Genomic DNA, 16,187 nt, shown 5'->3' with positions numbered 1-16,187 from the left:
TATACTACTGAAAGGGATTTTCCTTTGCAGCTTTCCAGTACGCAGGAAGGTCTGAAATCCTCATTACAAGAAGTAAAAAACAAACTGACTCCTGGAGGAACCCTCATGGACTCTTGGATAAACACTGAAGGCATACACGCAGCTGACAGAAAGTAAATAATCAACTTTTAATTAAAAAATCATTAATTATAAATAAGAAAAGTCCAAATTTCATCTACATTTTTCATTTCTATTTCTTAGTGTGGAAAAACTGCAAGTGTTGCTATCTTTGATAACAGAAATATACTGCCAGTTCAAGAAGGATAAAGCACAGCGCAGTAAGTAAAACAGTCCCCAAATTTAAGTGCTGTGTTGTGTTTGTACCTGCCAAACCTCTTAAAGGGGTAGTACCTTAAATTAACTTTTAGTATGTTGTAGAGAGTGACAGTCTAAAGCAATTTGCAATCTGCATTTACTTATTTTATTGTTTATTACAATTTCTCTTGCAGCTATAAAGGCTGGCATTTCACTGCTAAGGGGTTGCTAGGGTCTGACCCTGGCAACCAGACAGCAGTTGGGAATTCAGACTGGTAGATAAATAGGACAGAACATCTATGGAAATAACTATTAAAATTTAGCTTCACAGATGATTTTTTGTTGTTGCTGGGACAACAAACCCAAAGTACGAGATGGCATTATTGTGACATCAGTGTTCCACAAGATATTAATCCGTTAATATTTTCTTGTTAGTAAGCCACTGGGTCAGACACCACTCTGACTCATAAGCCCTGCTGCATGCAAAGTATTTTTTACCAACACAATTTCACCAGTTCACTATATGCAAGGTGACTACGTGTGGTGAGTTCAATTGATGTGGATGGAAAGGTATTTTCAGCTGTTTTGTCGCCTACAGGAGAGGAGCATTCCTTTAGACAGAAAACCAGTTTTTCTGCTATCATCCTAATAAAGTAGCACCAAAATCTACTTCTCATGCTGCCAATTAAAATGAAAGCACTGGCAATTTTAATGTGATGTTTCTCTTGAAATATCACATGAGTATGAGTTGATGCACGTGAAATTGTCCATACTATATTTGATCTGGTGATTTGGCAGGTTTGGTATCCCTTTTCCAGAAAACCGTTATCCAGAAAGCTCCAAATTACGGGCATGCCATCTCCCCTAGAGTCCATTTTAAGCAAATAATTATAATTTTTACAAATTATCTCCTTTTTTTTACCATATTAATTAAACAATACCTTGTCTGCATGAATCCATATTGGTGGACTCATATTAACACTCCTATTGGGTTTGTTTAATGTTTAAATGTTTTAGGGTTAGGGTTAGATCCTTTATCCAGAAAACCCCAGGTCCCAAGCATTCCAGATAATAGATCCCATACCTGGATGACCAAAACCAGCCAAGGTGTCTAACCTAATCTGTGTGTGCATGTGGCCGACTGCACGTAGTGCTATCAGACCATTTCGTGGTCTTCAGGCATATATGTGGGGAACTATAAAAACACCAGCATTTAACTACTTTTGTAATTGTGTTTGACTGTATATTCTTATTAAGCTGTTGCTAGTGTTGAAACAGCGTACTTACAGATATTGAATCTGTTATCTGCAATGCTTTGGACCTGGGGTCTCTCTGTAATATGAATCACTGACATAGGACTACTTAGAACATTTAAAGTTTGAGTGGAGTTTGTAGACACAGGAAGAGGGAGGTCCCTGCTCTGTAGCACTACAGTAATTCAGTGCTTTTTGCAATCCTAATTCTTAATCATTATTTCAAATGGGGACAGTCTGGGTTTTATGTGAGGCCTTAGTGAGGAAAGAATAAAAGTGTTTTACTACAACATAGTAATAGTGCATGTGCAGTACTTGATCTTTCAATGATATTTACCAGCAATGAATTACACATAATAGGAAGTTGTTGTTGTTTCTTTTCTAGAAGCGTATAGGCACTTAATTCCAACAACTTTTCAAACTTAAAATTTCAATCACTGATATAGTTATATATAGATTTATATTAGAGTTATATTCTCATCTGTTACAGGGCTTTCGTACAATGAGGAACAAATACACAAGTTTGACAAGTAAGTCTTCTCATTATGCTTGTTATCTGGGTGTGTTAAGTATTATGATTGCAATGAAAATAATTCTGGAAAAATGCAGTCTACTTAATTTTGAAAAAGTTATGCACTTTTGCTGTGTCCTGGCCATTTTTTCTTCAAATGAATTTGTTAATGTAGTCATTGGGTAACAAAGCATTATTGCTTGTTGGCTACAGGGATTTTTGCACATGGAATTATAGTGTCCTATTGTGCCTTAAAGCAACTCGTTTGGAGGTCCTGCATCCTATTCCTGTTGCTTTGTTGTGTCCAGTTGCTTTGCTTTTGTGTTGATGCATCATGTCCTATTTGAATCTTTAGCAACAACTGGTCATTTACCCGAGCATTAAGATCCCAGACTGGTATTGCATTTGATGTGTCACATGTTTATGTGTGTCTGTTTAGCAGCCTGAGGATAGCAGCAATAACAGTTGTAGCTGCAACTCCAAAACTTTATTTAGAAGTGAATAAGTGTCTCTTGCACAGTGAGTGGAGACAACAAGTGCAGCCAAAGGTGTCATTTACTGCAATTTATTGTTTGTGAAGATTGCAGTGGCAGCCCAGCTGTATATGAAAAATTGGGTTACAGCATCATTTTAAGAATAATATCACAAAAGTCATATTGATTTCTACAGTTTTTTTTCTGGAATGATACTGCTGTCAAAATGCTTGAAATTACTAATAGCTGTTTCCCACTCCTCTCTAAGGATATTGTGCTCCAGGCTCACAAGAAGGAGTAGTTCTGTCTAGTGAGCATTTACTATTAGCAGAATAAATCATATAGAAAGGGATGAGCAGCGATTGCCAGTCATTTAAGATGTTTTGCTTTTTTTCCGTATCAACCTGGTGGAATAGCACTAAACATCTTCAATTAGTGGTCCTGGAGGCTCAATACCTTTGCCCTCACCCTGCTTCTGACAGGTCAAAGCGCTCTGATTGGCACTAGCACTGTATGACATAGGCTTGTGAAAACTATGGCAGCATAGTGGGGACATCTGTTATATTACTCATTTAGTCAAGGGGCTACCCAAGTAGACAACTCACAGTTAAAAAGTTTATAACTGGGAGTTCTAAACTTCTTAACTGGGAGTTGTCTACTTGTCTCTGTTAGATGACCTATTTATTTCTTCTTGAATTTTTTTTTTACAGTAAGCTGTTACACAAAATATTCTACAGCTATTTATAAAGTGTCGCATAAAATTGACAGTGGGAGTGCAATAGAGAGCTAAAGGTGATGGAGAGAGATTATATGTTAATGTAGGGTTACATACAAACACCACTGACATTATATTTACTTGTGTTTTCTCTGTTTGCAGACAGAAGTTGTGTTTACATGCAGCAAAAGCATACTCCCTTTTCAAAGATGAATGTGTTGGCAAGTATGAAGTATTCCGCAGCAAGACTTTAGAATGGATGAGGTAAGCGAGTGCTACACTGTGACTTGTTTTGAAAGGGGTAACTAGCAGTGTTCAATAATATTGCATACTGTTTGTTTCTAGGAAGATGATTCATGTACGAAAACAATTATTTTCAATTAAAAGCAAGTGTTTTGACATTGAAGAAGAAGCTTCAAAGTGTCAGCATTACATCAACCAGGTACATCCTGCAATTTCAGTACCATGAAAAAGCTGCATTGGGTGGTTATTCTAGCAAAATTTATATTTTGATGATTGGTTAAGTTAAACTGTCAGGTGTTGGGTTGAATAGCAGAGAAAGGGACCATCTAATATATCCTAAAAAGTAAGTCACAGGTAAAAGAAGTATTTAGTAGGCCACTAATTCTTCATGTCCACCTGGCATGATAAGAAAGTACAGAAAATGATAAATGGGTATAAAATGATATATGGGATACATTTTTTGACAGTGACAGATGTATGAAACTATGTGTACAGAGCACTGGGTCTGTTAGGGCTGTTACTGAGTTATTTGTGTAGATTTATCCCAGTAGGTTCAATAGTTCTTCTGATAAGCAGAGAAATTGTACATCGAGAAGGCTGATGACTACCCACATGCACTAATAGTTATTGGCCAACAAGATTTTAGTTTTGAAGCAACTGGAAGCAAAGGGTGGCTCATTGTGGGTTCATACATCTATATCCAGACATTATGCTCTCTTTCCAGCATATTTTCCCCATATTATAAATGTGGGGCAAATTACCTCTCTTTCTACAAATCCTTTGTCCTCTGGGCAATGTTTCTACATTTAATTTTGTCAAAGACTATAGACAAGTATTATTAACTATTATTGACTATTAACCGAAGAGTGCAGGGAGTAGACAGATGTTTTAAAAAATTGCATAATTGCCCAGCACCATCAAGTGAAAAATAAGTATAACTGTAAGCAGGGACCACCATCAGTCCCTGCTTAGTGTTTACTTGTTTGCCTAGCCATCTTTGTTTGCCATTTCTAAATATTTTTTTTTAATATCTCCATAGATCTCCTAAGGTTTTTATTTTGTTTTGTTTTTTTACATTTATGAAATTGTAGTATCAAGAGAAGATGTCTCCAAAAATGTTTGCTGCACCCAGTGGCATGAAATCAGCAGTGAATCCAATATATTCAAGCCCCAACACTTTAGTGGAAATGACACTTGGGTAGGTATGGGCAGCACTGCACTAGATGAGACAGTTTGTTTTTATTTTTTGTACATCAATCACTGCCCTATGGTAAAATATTTTGGTATAATTTACTATGTTGTTTAAAACTTTAAAATGCAAGTATTGCAGCTGATAAAAATGTATTTGGACAAATGCACATGGGGTGTTGTGACTGCTACCTAAAGCGGACTTCCACAAAAATGGTCAAAACACCCATGTTCCATAAGCTTTAGCGTTCATGTTTAACCACATATGTTGCAGTTTACTATCAGTGTATAAAAGTGTTTTCTTCATTTGACAGAATGCGTAAACTGAAAGAAGACATGGAGGGTGTTGTTAAAGAATTGGAGGAAAACAATCACATTTTAGAAAGGTATACTTAATTTCTTCAACAGTTTATGTACAGCTCAAACTCTTTATGCAAACCTCAATTGACTAATTAACTAGTTCCTCACAATGGAAAATGTTATTTTCAGTTCTTGAGATTTTAAAATAATTAAAAAAAATATATGTATAGTAAATCTGACTGTGTATGGAGGGATCTGAGTGACTGTTGATATGTGTGCATGCATGTAGACTCGTATGGAAATAGGGTAGGTCCTGGCTTTCTCTCCAGTTTTAAAGTCACCCGTTGTAAAGTCACGCATTGTATTGGCTTTTCTAGGTTCGGGGCTCTGACTATAGATGGCGACTTCAGGAATGTGGATTGCATTTAGTAAAATAGGCACTAAAATGCTGAACTCTGCGGCCGATATAAATATATGAGGACCTTGTAACTCCCTGTGCCCATTTCATCCATAATGTTTTGGTGCCAGAAGTATGTATATATGTACCATACTGTAAATGTAAAGAAAGATTTGTGTATTTTTTTTACGTCACTATTGCACTCGAGTCTTCAAGTTAACTAGTATAACCGTTTAGTTCTCTGCAATCAAAACTGTTAAACTGAATAATTAACATCAACAGTAATGTTGCCCATAGCAATTATATTTGAACAGTCACCTCTACAAGTTTGGAAAACTTAGATCTGATTGTTTGCTATGGGCAACATCAATACATTTTAATAAGTATGCCCCATAATACAATTCCTTGCAAAAGTATTTACCCCCCTTGGCTTTTTACCTATTTTGTTACATTCCAACCTTTGATTTAAATGTTTCTTAATCTTATTTTATGTTATGGATCTGCACAAAATCGTCTAAGTTGGTGAAGTGAAATGAGAAAAATATATATAAAAAAAAAAACTGAAAATTGCCTTGTGCATATGTATTCATCCCCTTTGCCATGAAGCCCCTAAAAAATCCTGGTGCAACCAATTACCTTCATAAGTTACATCATTACTTAAATAAGATACACCTGTATGCAATCTATGGGGCATCAAATCAAATATCAAATCCATCATCTTCAAATGGAAAGAACATGGTACCACAACAAACTTGCCAAGAGACGGCCGCCCACCAAAACTCACAGACTGGCCAAGGAGGACATTAATCATAGAGGCAGCACAGAGACCAAAAGGTAACCCTGAAGGAGTTGCAGAGTTCCACAGCAGAGACTGGAGTATCTGTCCATAGGACCACAATATGCCGTACACTCCATAGAGCTGGGCTTTATGAAAAAGTGGCCAGAAAAAAAGCCAATACTTAAAATTAAAAATAAGAAGGCACGTTTTGAGTTTGCCAAAAGGCATGTGGGCGACTCCCCAAATGTATGGAGGAAGGTGCTCTGGTCAGATGAGACTAAAATTTAACTTTTCAGCCACCAAGGAAAATGCTATGTCTGGAGCAAACCCAACACATCCCATCACCCCAATAACCAGTGCCGGGTCACGTTGGGCAGGCGCCCTAGGCAGGCCAGGCAATCGTGGCGCCTGCACGAATTTACATGCGCATGCGCAAATATACACTCGCGTGCGCATGCGCGAATATATACACTCGCGTGCGCATGCGCGAATATATACACTCGCGTGCGCATGCGCGAATATACACTCGAGTGCGCATGCGCGAATATACACTCGCATGCGCAGAAGCGCTGAGAAGCGCAAAGAGAAAAGAAGGGAACCGGACTTGGGGTAGGCGACAGAGAAGGTACGTGCCTGGCTCCCTCCCGGCTTTGCGCCCTAGGCACGTGCCTACTCTGCCTACCCCTAGTTCCGGCCCTGCCAATAACACCTTTGCCACAGTGAAACATGGTGGTGGCAGCATCATGCTGTGGGTAAGTTTTTCAGCAGCAGGGACTGGGAAACTGGCCCGAGTTGAGGGAAAGATGGATGGTGCTAAATACAGGGATATTCTTGAGCAAAACCTGTGTCGGTCTGCCTGTGATTTGAGACTGGGACGGAGGTCCACCTTCCAGCAGGACAATGACCCGAAGCATACTGCTAAAGCAAAGTCCAGATCTCAATCCAATTGAGAATCTGTGGTCAGACTTGAAGATTGCTGTTCACAAGCGAAAACCATCCAACATGAAGGAGCTGGAGCGTTTTTGCCTTGATGAATGGGCAAAAATCCCAGTGGCAAGATGTGGCAAGCTCATAGAGATTTATCCGAAGCGACTAGCAGCTGTAATTGCTGCAAAAGATGGCTCTACAAAGTACTGACTTTAGGGGGGGTGAACAGTTATGCACACTGAAGATTTCTGTTATTTTGTCCGATTTGTTCTTTGATTCACAGTAATAAAAAAAAAACATCTTCAATGTTGTAGGCATGTTCTGTAAATGAAATAGTGCAAACTTTTATTTAATTCCAGGTTGTGAGAAACAAAACATGAAAAATGATAAGGGGGGTGAATACTTTTGCAAGGCACTGTATAAAACTGTTGTTAATTTTTAAGTCTCTGTTAATAGATTATTAGTATATTGATTTATTTGATTTAGAAAATTCATTCCATATTTAATGTTATACCATTTTAAAGAGTTTTTTTTTGTTTTTCTATAAACATTTAAATCTATGACAACCAGGCAGTTTCACAGAGCTTATCTTGCTACAGCAGGGTTGAACATGGAGTTGCTATCAGGGAACAGCTTTTGTTAGGTGTGTGAGCAGATCTGTGTGGTGGTTGCTGATAAATTGCATCTGTGTAAATTTAAAAAGAAATAAAAGCAAAGCAGAGAACTTGTTATCTACCAGAGCGTATGCAACTCTGTGTCTATAAAGAAAGTAATACCTATTTCTCCTAATGGTTGTAAATCAATACTTTGCTGGTGAGGCTGAATAATACATAACTTCAGTAAATTATCCATGTGCGATTCCTTGATTAAAAAATGCTGAACATTAAAAAATGGTATTGTAATTAAATAGGGGCCACTTTATTAAGGGACTGATTCACACAGTGTGGTTTGATTGCTGTGCTTCAGTCAGGGAAAAATGTGGCGATGGAAATAAAAATTCTAGTTATCTTGCTAGAAATATGTTACTGGGCGATTACAAATGCACAGTTCTTTAGTTTTATTTTTGAAATCCCACTATTAAGATTTCATGACCTTCAGAGCAATTCTTTTTCCCTTCTGCCAGTGGAAAAATATTTTTTTGTCTGCACATTTTACACAAGTGTATTATTTTTCACAAATATGTTATGAAAATGCATAAAATGATACAAAAAAAGAATAATTTGTAATGGTGTGATTATGAAGGCAGATTTGCTGTAAGATTATGGAGGGTAACTTCCTTAGAACACATTTAATTTCACAGTAAAAACAGGAAAATTAAAATCTTTAAATATGTTTTGTTTATACACTGATGTCCTAGCTAATAAGATTTCTGTATGAAACTGCTGCATCTGCTATCTATTGTCCAAGGACACAATTCTCTATGGCAGATAATCAATCAACTTGAATAAACCAGTTACTCAGCAATTGCAGTTACTCAGAAACCAATTGAATTGCTCTATACTATATATTGAACCAGAAGGCCCAACAGGAATTGTCATCATTATTTTCATTGCAAGTATGGATTATAGTATCCATAAAAAGGAATTTTTCACCTTTGAGTTAACTTTTAGAATGATGTAATGCGTGATATTCTGAGACTATTTTCAATTGACTTTCATTTTGTATTATTTGTATTATTTGTGGTTTTTGAGTTATTTAGCTTTTTATACAGCAGCTCTCCGGTTTTCATTTTCAGTAATCTGGTTGCTAGGATCCAAATTACCCTAGCAACCATGCACTGAATTAAATAAGAGACTGAAATATGAATAGAAGAGGCCTGAATAGAAAGATGAGCAATAAAAAGTAGCAATAACAATGCATTTGTAGCCTTGCAGTGCATTTGTTTAGATGGGGCCAGTGACCCCCATTTAAAGCTAAAATGAGTAAGAACAAAAAGGCAAATAATTAAAAAAACTATAAAATGAAGACCAATTGAAAAGTTGCTTAGAATTGTCCATTGAACCCCTTTAGTAGCACCAGATCAAAAGTATAGTGCAGTATATAATGTATGTTCACTGTTCGGCAACATTATGTATACAGCATTCTGTAAAGGGAATTGGTAAAAGTTAAGACAACATATTTACTGTAATTTGAACTATTGAGTCCCAAAGGATTCACAGCAGTTTGAATTTTAGCATAGTTACTAAATAATTTCCTGACTGCCAGGAAGTTAAATTGAAACATTTGTCAAAGCAGAACAATGTTTCAATTTGTCAGAATATGCTGTGGAATACCACAAAATGACTGGGCTCTTGGAGTCATGGGCACAATTTCAAAACTGGACTAAACAGAGGGGGAAAAAGTGCTTAAAGGACATGCATACCTTTTCAGTATTTGTATACTGAAATTAGACACACACTAGTTGTGCCCCAACCATTTCCAGTTAGGTCTGGATACTCCTTTAATCTTCAAATTACCTCTCACTTTCCCATCAAAGCACACCTCTTTCATGACTGTGATGCAGTACTACCGCAAAAAACAGAATTATTGCAATGTATGGAAAGCACCTAGACTGGGGCCCTCTAGGGACTCTGTTTTAGTCCATTATTTACAATAGTTTTTTTGTCTGTGCAGAATATTTGCAGTCAGTTGGGCAAGACCACAACAGTAACCAATAAGATCACTAGATTTATTGAAGGGGTCAGTAGTGACTGGTAATAACTACACTGTGTGATCACGGGTTAAATATATTTTCTGAAGCACCACAACGATCTTCTTTGAGCTCCACTGATTTAAATCAGGCACTGCCTTGGCCTCAATTTTCTAGGAGTGCTGAAAAGCTCACTATAGTATTTTACCTTTAGTCTGGAAAACAATACTACTACTATGATTCAACCCAGTGGCGTAACTACTTGCCAGCGGGCCCTGGTTCAGGATGGGCACCTGGGACCCCATCAGGCCCTACCCCCTATGAATTGTGCTGTTGGCATGCATGCTGCAAAATCTCCCCTGCCTAGCCTCCCACAATAACTGTTATCATGGCTCCTGTGGGCCCCAAGGGGGTCAGGACCCAGGTACGATTGCACCCTTTGCACCCCTGGTAGTTACGCCACTGATTCAACCACTGAACGTCTATTTGTTTAAAAAAATTGCCTTCTTGGGGTGTTTGTTAAGTGGAAAAATAAACTTATTAAAAAATTCCTTCCTTGGCCGTGAGTGTTAAATTATTATTGGTATCGCACACCAAAATACCAGAGGCAGAGAATGTTATATTGGAGCACAATATTGGCCCACCACTAGACTTAAGCTCCCCATAGACGTGACGATTCTTCTTGCTGAACGACCGATTTTAGGGAAGCCCAACCAATCCTTGGAAATTATCGTGCGGTTAGTGGGATTCGAACGATCGTACATCTTACGATTTTTCAGCCGATATTTGTCAGGAAATTGATTGGCCAGGTCAAAAAATCTTTGTCGGTCCCAGTGCAATCTATCTATGTTTGCAGGGCCAAGCAGGCAGCTCCCCTTTGTTTTCCTGGCAAATTGGTCTTTTTAGTTGATGGTAAATTCGTACAATCGTACGATCGTTCTGAGAAGATCGTGGACTCACGATCAGGATCTGGTTCTTTAAAAATCTCAACATCTATGGCAAGCTTTAATTTTAAGAAGTGCTTAGTGCTGGGTGCACAGTGAGCACATAGAAGAAGTGAAAGTAAAAGTTAGAGGAATTTCTGTGAGTGGTTATACAGCTGTCTGTTCCCAGGTGTCACTATTTTACTGCTCAAACAGGCATGTACATTGGAATGTATACTGATGTGACTCACAGAGCATTCAGATGACCTAAGGACAGGCAAAGCATGAGTATAGCCACTCATTTGTTAAAAAGTCATGTGTGAGGAGACAAAACTAAATGACACATTCTAATAAAGATGGTGAACTAAGTCAAATAAACGTATCTTCCAAAAAGTATAGAAATATGGTCCAACATATTTCAACGTATGCAGGTCAAAATAAACGTCTATGTCCAGAGCCACCATCTATACCCAATGGAAGCTACTGCACCCTATCTGTACTATCTGTATGTAGTAACAATTGCTTTGATTAATGTCATTTATTTGTATGGCTCTGACATACTATATGTACATACTTTTAAGTGCAGGCCAAGAAACAAACCATCCTCTCACTTGTGTCTGCACCCAGAGTCACTGCCTGTATGCAGATACCCAGAGCGAATTTTGGCGTAGAAACACATGGGTATGCATTTTTGCACTCCATGTGCTGAGCAGAGCAAACTGGATGTTTTAACGCAGGCTGAGAAACTGCTCAGTATGACTTTTTTTTTTTTTTACACACTAGTCTTTAAAGTAGAACCAAACCCTTGCTAATAAAAACCCCTACCCCACATAGACCCTCCCTCCCTGCTCCTCCCCCCCCAGCCTAAGTGGTACCTTTGGTAAATGCCCCTAACTCTTTACTTACCCCTTGGTGCAGATTCAGGGCATCGGAGTTCACGGGCGCCATCTTCTTATCGTCTGGAATAGAGCAGTGTAACGGCGCATGCGCAGTTGGAGCAATCTTCTGTTTCGCAACTACTGAGCATACACAAAAATTGCTGAAGCCCCCGGAAGAAGACCCGAAGATTACCGAAGAGAAGAAGATGGTGCCCGTGAACTCCGATGCGCTGAATCTGCACCAAGGGGAAAGTAAAGAGTTAGGGGTATTTACCAAAGGTACCACCTTGGCTGGGGGAGCAGGGAGGGGTTTCTATGTAGGGTAAGGGGTAGGGTTTTTTTATTAGCAAGGGTTTGTTTCTACTTTAAAGACTAGTGTGTAAAAAAAAAAAAAAAAAGGTGGCTTAGGCTGCAGTCATACTGAGCGGTTTCTCAGCCTGCGTTAAAACATCCAGTTTGCTCTGCTCAGCACATGGAGTGCAAAAATGCATACATATTTTCACCACCAAGATTTGATATGACGCACTGTTAGTCTTGAAGTGGCAGTTATTTATTTAGGGTGAAGATCTCAATTAAATGTGGGTGCTATCTAAAATCATAGTGCTTGCTATATAAAGTGGTCTATAAGAGATTCTTCTGATTGCTTACATACTGATTACATTGCTTCTGTGCTGCTGGAACTCCTCATAACTACACCTCTGGATATGAAAAGTCACCGCATTTCTCTCACAACTGTGTATTTACCATTCATAGTAGCCATGAGATATGTTGTGACAATACCCCTGACCAACTGAGGTGAATTTTAGCAGCATTAGACAGGTCAGTTAATATCCCTCCTTAGTGTTCTTTTTGTGCTGATCCCAAAACAAGCCACGTTGGGCATCTCGCGAGTACCATTCCCTAGTCATTGTACATAAGACAACAATATTATTGACTGTGCAAATATTTAATGTGCAACATCACTTCAGTTAACTGAATTCGCTTTCTGCGTAGGACTGCACATTCTGCACTGCTGCTGGAACTCTCAATAGCCCAAGGTGCAGCCAAGCGAGCTCAGCGAGAAGTGCAGGTATGTCTGAGAGAGGGTACAGCAGGTGTGAGGTACAGTCTTAGCTGGAAGTTGTTAGTGGGAGGTGCCGAGAGAGTGGGATGGCGGATAGGGGCGGGCACAAGAAAAGCTGCGGCGCACTCGGGTCTAATGTGAAGCAGTAAGTGGGCTTCTAGAGCCGCGGCAAATTGATGTAAGTGGGTGGATATAGGGGAGGAGCTAGCGGGGCCGGGGCGTTTCTCATTCACACTTTACAATTTTACTCCTGTCACTTTGCTGTCCCAGACTGTCAGAACAATTTCAGCTGTATTACTCTGGTTGCGCTATTAGCGGCACTCATGTCTGCCCTCGCACGGGCTCCCCGGCCTATGCCTGTCCGACTTGGCCATAGCGCAGAGCCGCCGCTCCATGCTTACGGAGTCGCCGGTATATTTCCAGGAGTCCGACGCAGCAGGGTCAGGTCCCACCGTCCGCCACCTGATGTCCGCTACATCTTCCAGCAGCAGGAGCAGCAGCCGGTGGTTGCGCACAAGTTCCAGGCCGAGGCCGCTGTGAACGCTTGGTGTGACCTGTGCGTCCACTTTATCTTCTCCGAGGCCCTCCGTTGCTCGGGTGAGTGGGCACATGGGTCATGGGATAAGTGCCAGGGACAGCCCCTGGCAGCAGCGATTGGCTCATTCCTCTAGGAAAGGAGAGTGCCCAGCAGCAGCTACACACGGGCTTTCCTCCTGCACACGGGATTGGGATGGGAACTAATATATACTAATATACATGTCACATCCTGTCTAGCAGCTAATCCCTTATTAACTCTTTTGTATTTGCATGAACAAAAAGCATGGACGGTGATTATTATGCCATGTTGTATACCCTCATGTGAATCCCAATATACCACGATCACCTGTTTACTGATGCACATGGACTGTCATGAGGCCCAGGGCAAATATACATGTTTCAGATTAGGGCATAATTAGGGCAGCAGACATCAGAATGCTGCAGGTTAAGCACCCCCAGAGGGGACAGTCATCCACTGTTCAGTGCCACAAAGAGTATCAAAAGTTTTTTGCAGTTTTTTTGGGGGGGCTGGCTTTTTCTTTTTGGGCACGGGTGCTGACCAAATATTGGAAGCCAAATGGGACTTTGAACTCAGAAGGTATGCAAACCTCAGATTAAGACCTCTATTAAGATGTACTGCATGATTTAAAGGAGACAAATGGGATAAATAAAAAAACCCTCAATAATGTATATACTATATGGTGCTGGTTTTACTTTTGGCTGTAAATTAATATTGTCTTCAAAATTAGCCCTTTTTTCGCACTCCCCATAGATGTTCTCTGGTCCTTGTCCCTGTTTGAAATGGAGGGTGGGTATGTTCCAACAGTCCATGCCGGAAACACTGTAGAAGGGGGACAGCCAATCACAGCCCTGCAGTCACACAAGCAAAGACAGGCTTCAGTTCCCTATCAGGTCAGCCTAGCTGCTGATTGGTTCCTATCTTACAGTGCAGTGTGCTGAGTGCCAGCCGGCTCCCCTGCACTGTTAGACAATTCAGCTGTCCGGAAGTGGACAGATAGGTGGGACTAGTAGAGTTTTTGCAGATATTTTCAATATTCAAATTAAAAAAGTAACCAGAAACACTACTTATTAAAGCACATTCCTTCTGCATCTAAAACAGTTTAATGCACTAGCACTTTCTTGTTTTTTTACATAATATGTCTCTTTTAAACTGAACAAGTCTTGTTTGTACATTATTGGACTGGGATGTTTAGGGCCCACCAGGGCTGTCACCTCAGGGTCCCCCATTTTTGTTATATGCGTAACTAAATAGTTTGTTTGTCTCAGCAAGGCCTTGGATAATAAAATTATATAATGAGGCTTCTTCTACCTCTTTCCAGCTTTCAGAAATGGGGGTCACTGACCCCATCTCAAAATGAATACTCTGTAAAGCTGCAAATGTAGTTAAATGCAAACTGGTGAGCTGCTGAATATAAACTAAATAACTCAAAAACCACAAGTAATGAAAAAAATGAAAACTTTTTTTGCAAATTGTCTCAGAATTTAACTCTCTACATTATACTAAAAGTTAACTCAAATGTGAACAACCCCCTTTAAAGAAATGCGTGTATAAATGTGCTCAAGTGAAACTAAATTCAGTACCCTCTTCTTTAAATACATACCAACATTTTTCTCAAGCTTCTGAAGATTTTTCCTGCATGATGTTTTTGCCTTACACATAACTTGCTTGGGTGTTATTGTATCATCATTGTTCCTTTCTATGGTCTTGCCCCCCTATTTTTCACTCTCTAAAAAAAATTTTTTGGCAAATTAAGGCATTTACTGCACTGTGCATTTCTCTCTTTCCCTCCCACTGACTGTATGTTTAATATGTTCATTTCAAGTGTATTTACCTCCAAACCCATCCCTGCCCAATTACGTTATATTCTTCCATCACCCTTCAACCACTTGAAAAACAGGAACAGCACCTAAACCATGTGGACACTCACTTAACCGATACAATCATTATAATAAAATTTGCAGGTGCAGAGAGCTAAGGTAATTGTGCTTTTAACTGGTGATCAAAGGCAAATGCAGGGTTCCCTTGTGCTGATAGAGTAGTTCATTGTGTTTTGCGCTTGTAGTCCAATAGCTGGTACTTTGGCTAAGGTGTGTCAGGCACTACAATTGGCACAAAATAGTACAGTGGTGTGTAGGAAATATGTTCTGTTGGGGTTTGATGGATGTTATTTCATGTTTCCATGGTTGATCTAAATGAAGCACAACATGTTTTAAGGGTTTTTCTAGGTACTGTTGCTTGATTTCTTGCAACTTCCAGAGAAAAACATCATGAAACTGACATGCATTTATATAAAATATTATGTAACACACTACATGTACAGGATATATCACACTTTTCTGAAAGGAAATACCTACTTCATGGATCATTGAAATACCACAATGTCATTAACATTTACAGTTTCCTCCCCCACACCTCTATGATGTTGTCTCTTAACTGGCTTTGGAATGTCCTCTGCAATTTCTTATGTCACCATCATCAGCTTAAAGAGGTTATTCAAGGTTGGTGTTAAGACCTTACAAGAGTCATCCAGAACATCCCAATGTATGTTGTCAAGAGGAAGTGCATGTGAAGGACATGTTTTAATTACGATTTATCTTGTATATTAAAAATGGCTCAGCACAAATTATGCCTGTTCTTCAAAGCTCTGCCTTCAGTGTTCTAATACCCACATTTCATTTGGAGAATAAATGCTTGTTGCTTTGTGGTGTTTAGAATAAAAATTTGCTACTAGGAAGCTGACAGCTTATAATTAACTGCTTATATATATATATATATATATATATATATATATATATATATATATATATAGACCATATAGATCAGGCATGTCCAAAGTGTGGCCCGAGGGCCAATTGCGGCCTTTTTCAAATTTACACTGGCCCTCAGCCTCCATCATGAAATTAATAATAATGAGGCCCCCCAGCACAGTGCGATCAAGAATCCCATAGCAGTAATATTTGGGCACATTAGTGAAATGATCTGCCACTTGGTCTATACTGCTACCTTTGTGCTGAAGTTGTTAGTAATAGACACATAGAGATGCGCTGTTTTCGCAT

General features: G+C 39.3%; 2 protein-coding genes across 2 annotated transcripts in view; both read left to right on the top strand.

Annotated features, from left to right (window-relative positions):
* The window catches only part of tbk1.L (TANK binding kinase 1 L homeolog), a 31,370-nt gene extending 25,486 nt beyond the window's left edge, over window positions 1-5,884 (top strand). Inside the window, 8 exon segments of the mRNA NM_001093047.1 lie at window positions 31-152; window positions 241-317; window positions 2,038-2,077; window positions 3,409-3,510; window positions 3,592-3,688; window positions 4,581-4,687; window positions 4,992-5,063; window positions 5,355-5,884. Of these exon segments, the coding sequence (NP_001086516.1) occupies window positions 31-152; window positions 241-317; window positions 2,038-2,077; window positions 3,409-3,510; window positions 3,592-3,688; window positions 4,581-4,687; window positions 4,992-5,063; window positions 5,355-5,406 (669 nt within the window). The 3' untranslated portion in view covers window positions 5,407-5,884.
* Window positions 5,885-12,492: 6,608 nt separating this feature from the next.
* The window catches only part of rassf3.L (Ras association (RalGDS/AF-6) domain family member 3 L homeolog), a 94,271-nt gene continuing 90,576 nt past the window's right edge, over window positions 12,493-16,187 (top strand). Inside the window, exon 1 of the mRNA XM_018251399.2 lies at window positions 12,493-13,169. Within this exon, the coding sequence (XP_018106888.2) occupies window positions 12,896-13,169 (274 nt within the window). The 5' untranslated portion in view covers window positions 12,493-12,895. The remainder of the gene's footprint in view (window positions 13,170-16,187) is intronic.

This window comes from Xenopus laevis, chromosome 3L, assembly GCF_017654675.1.
Source record: "Xenopus laevis strain J_2021 chromosome 3L, Xenopus_laevis_v10.1, whole genome shotgun sequence".
Lineage (NCBI taxonomy): Eukaryota > Metazoa > Chordata > Amphibia > Anura > Pipidae > Xenopus > Xenopus laevis.
Note: the sequence above shows the minus strand (reverse complement) of the source record. Positions and strands in the feature narration are given on the sequence as shown.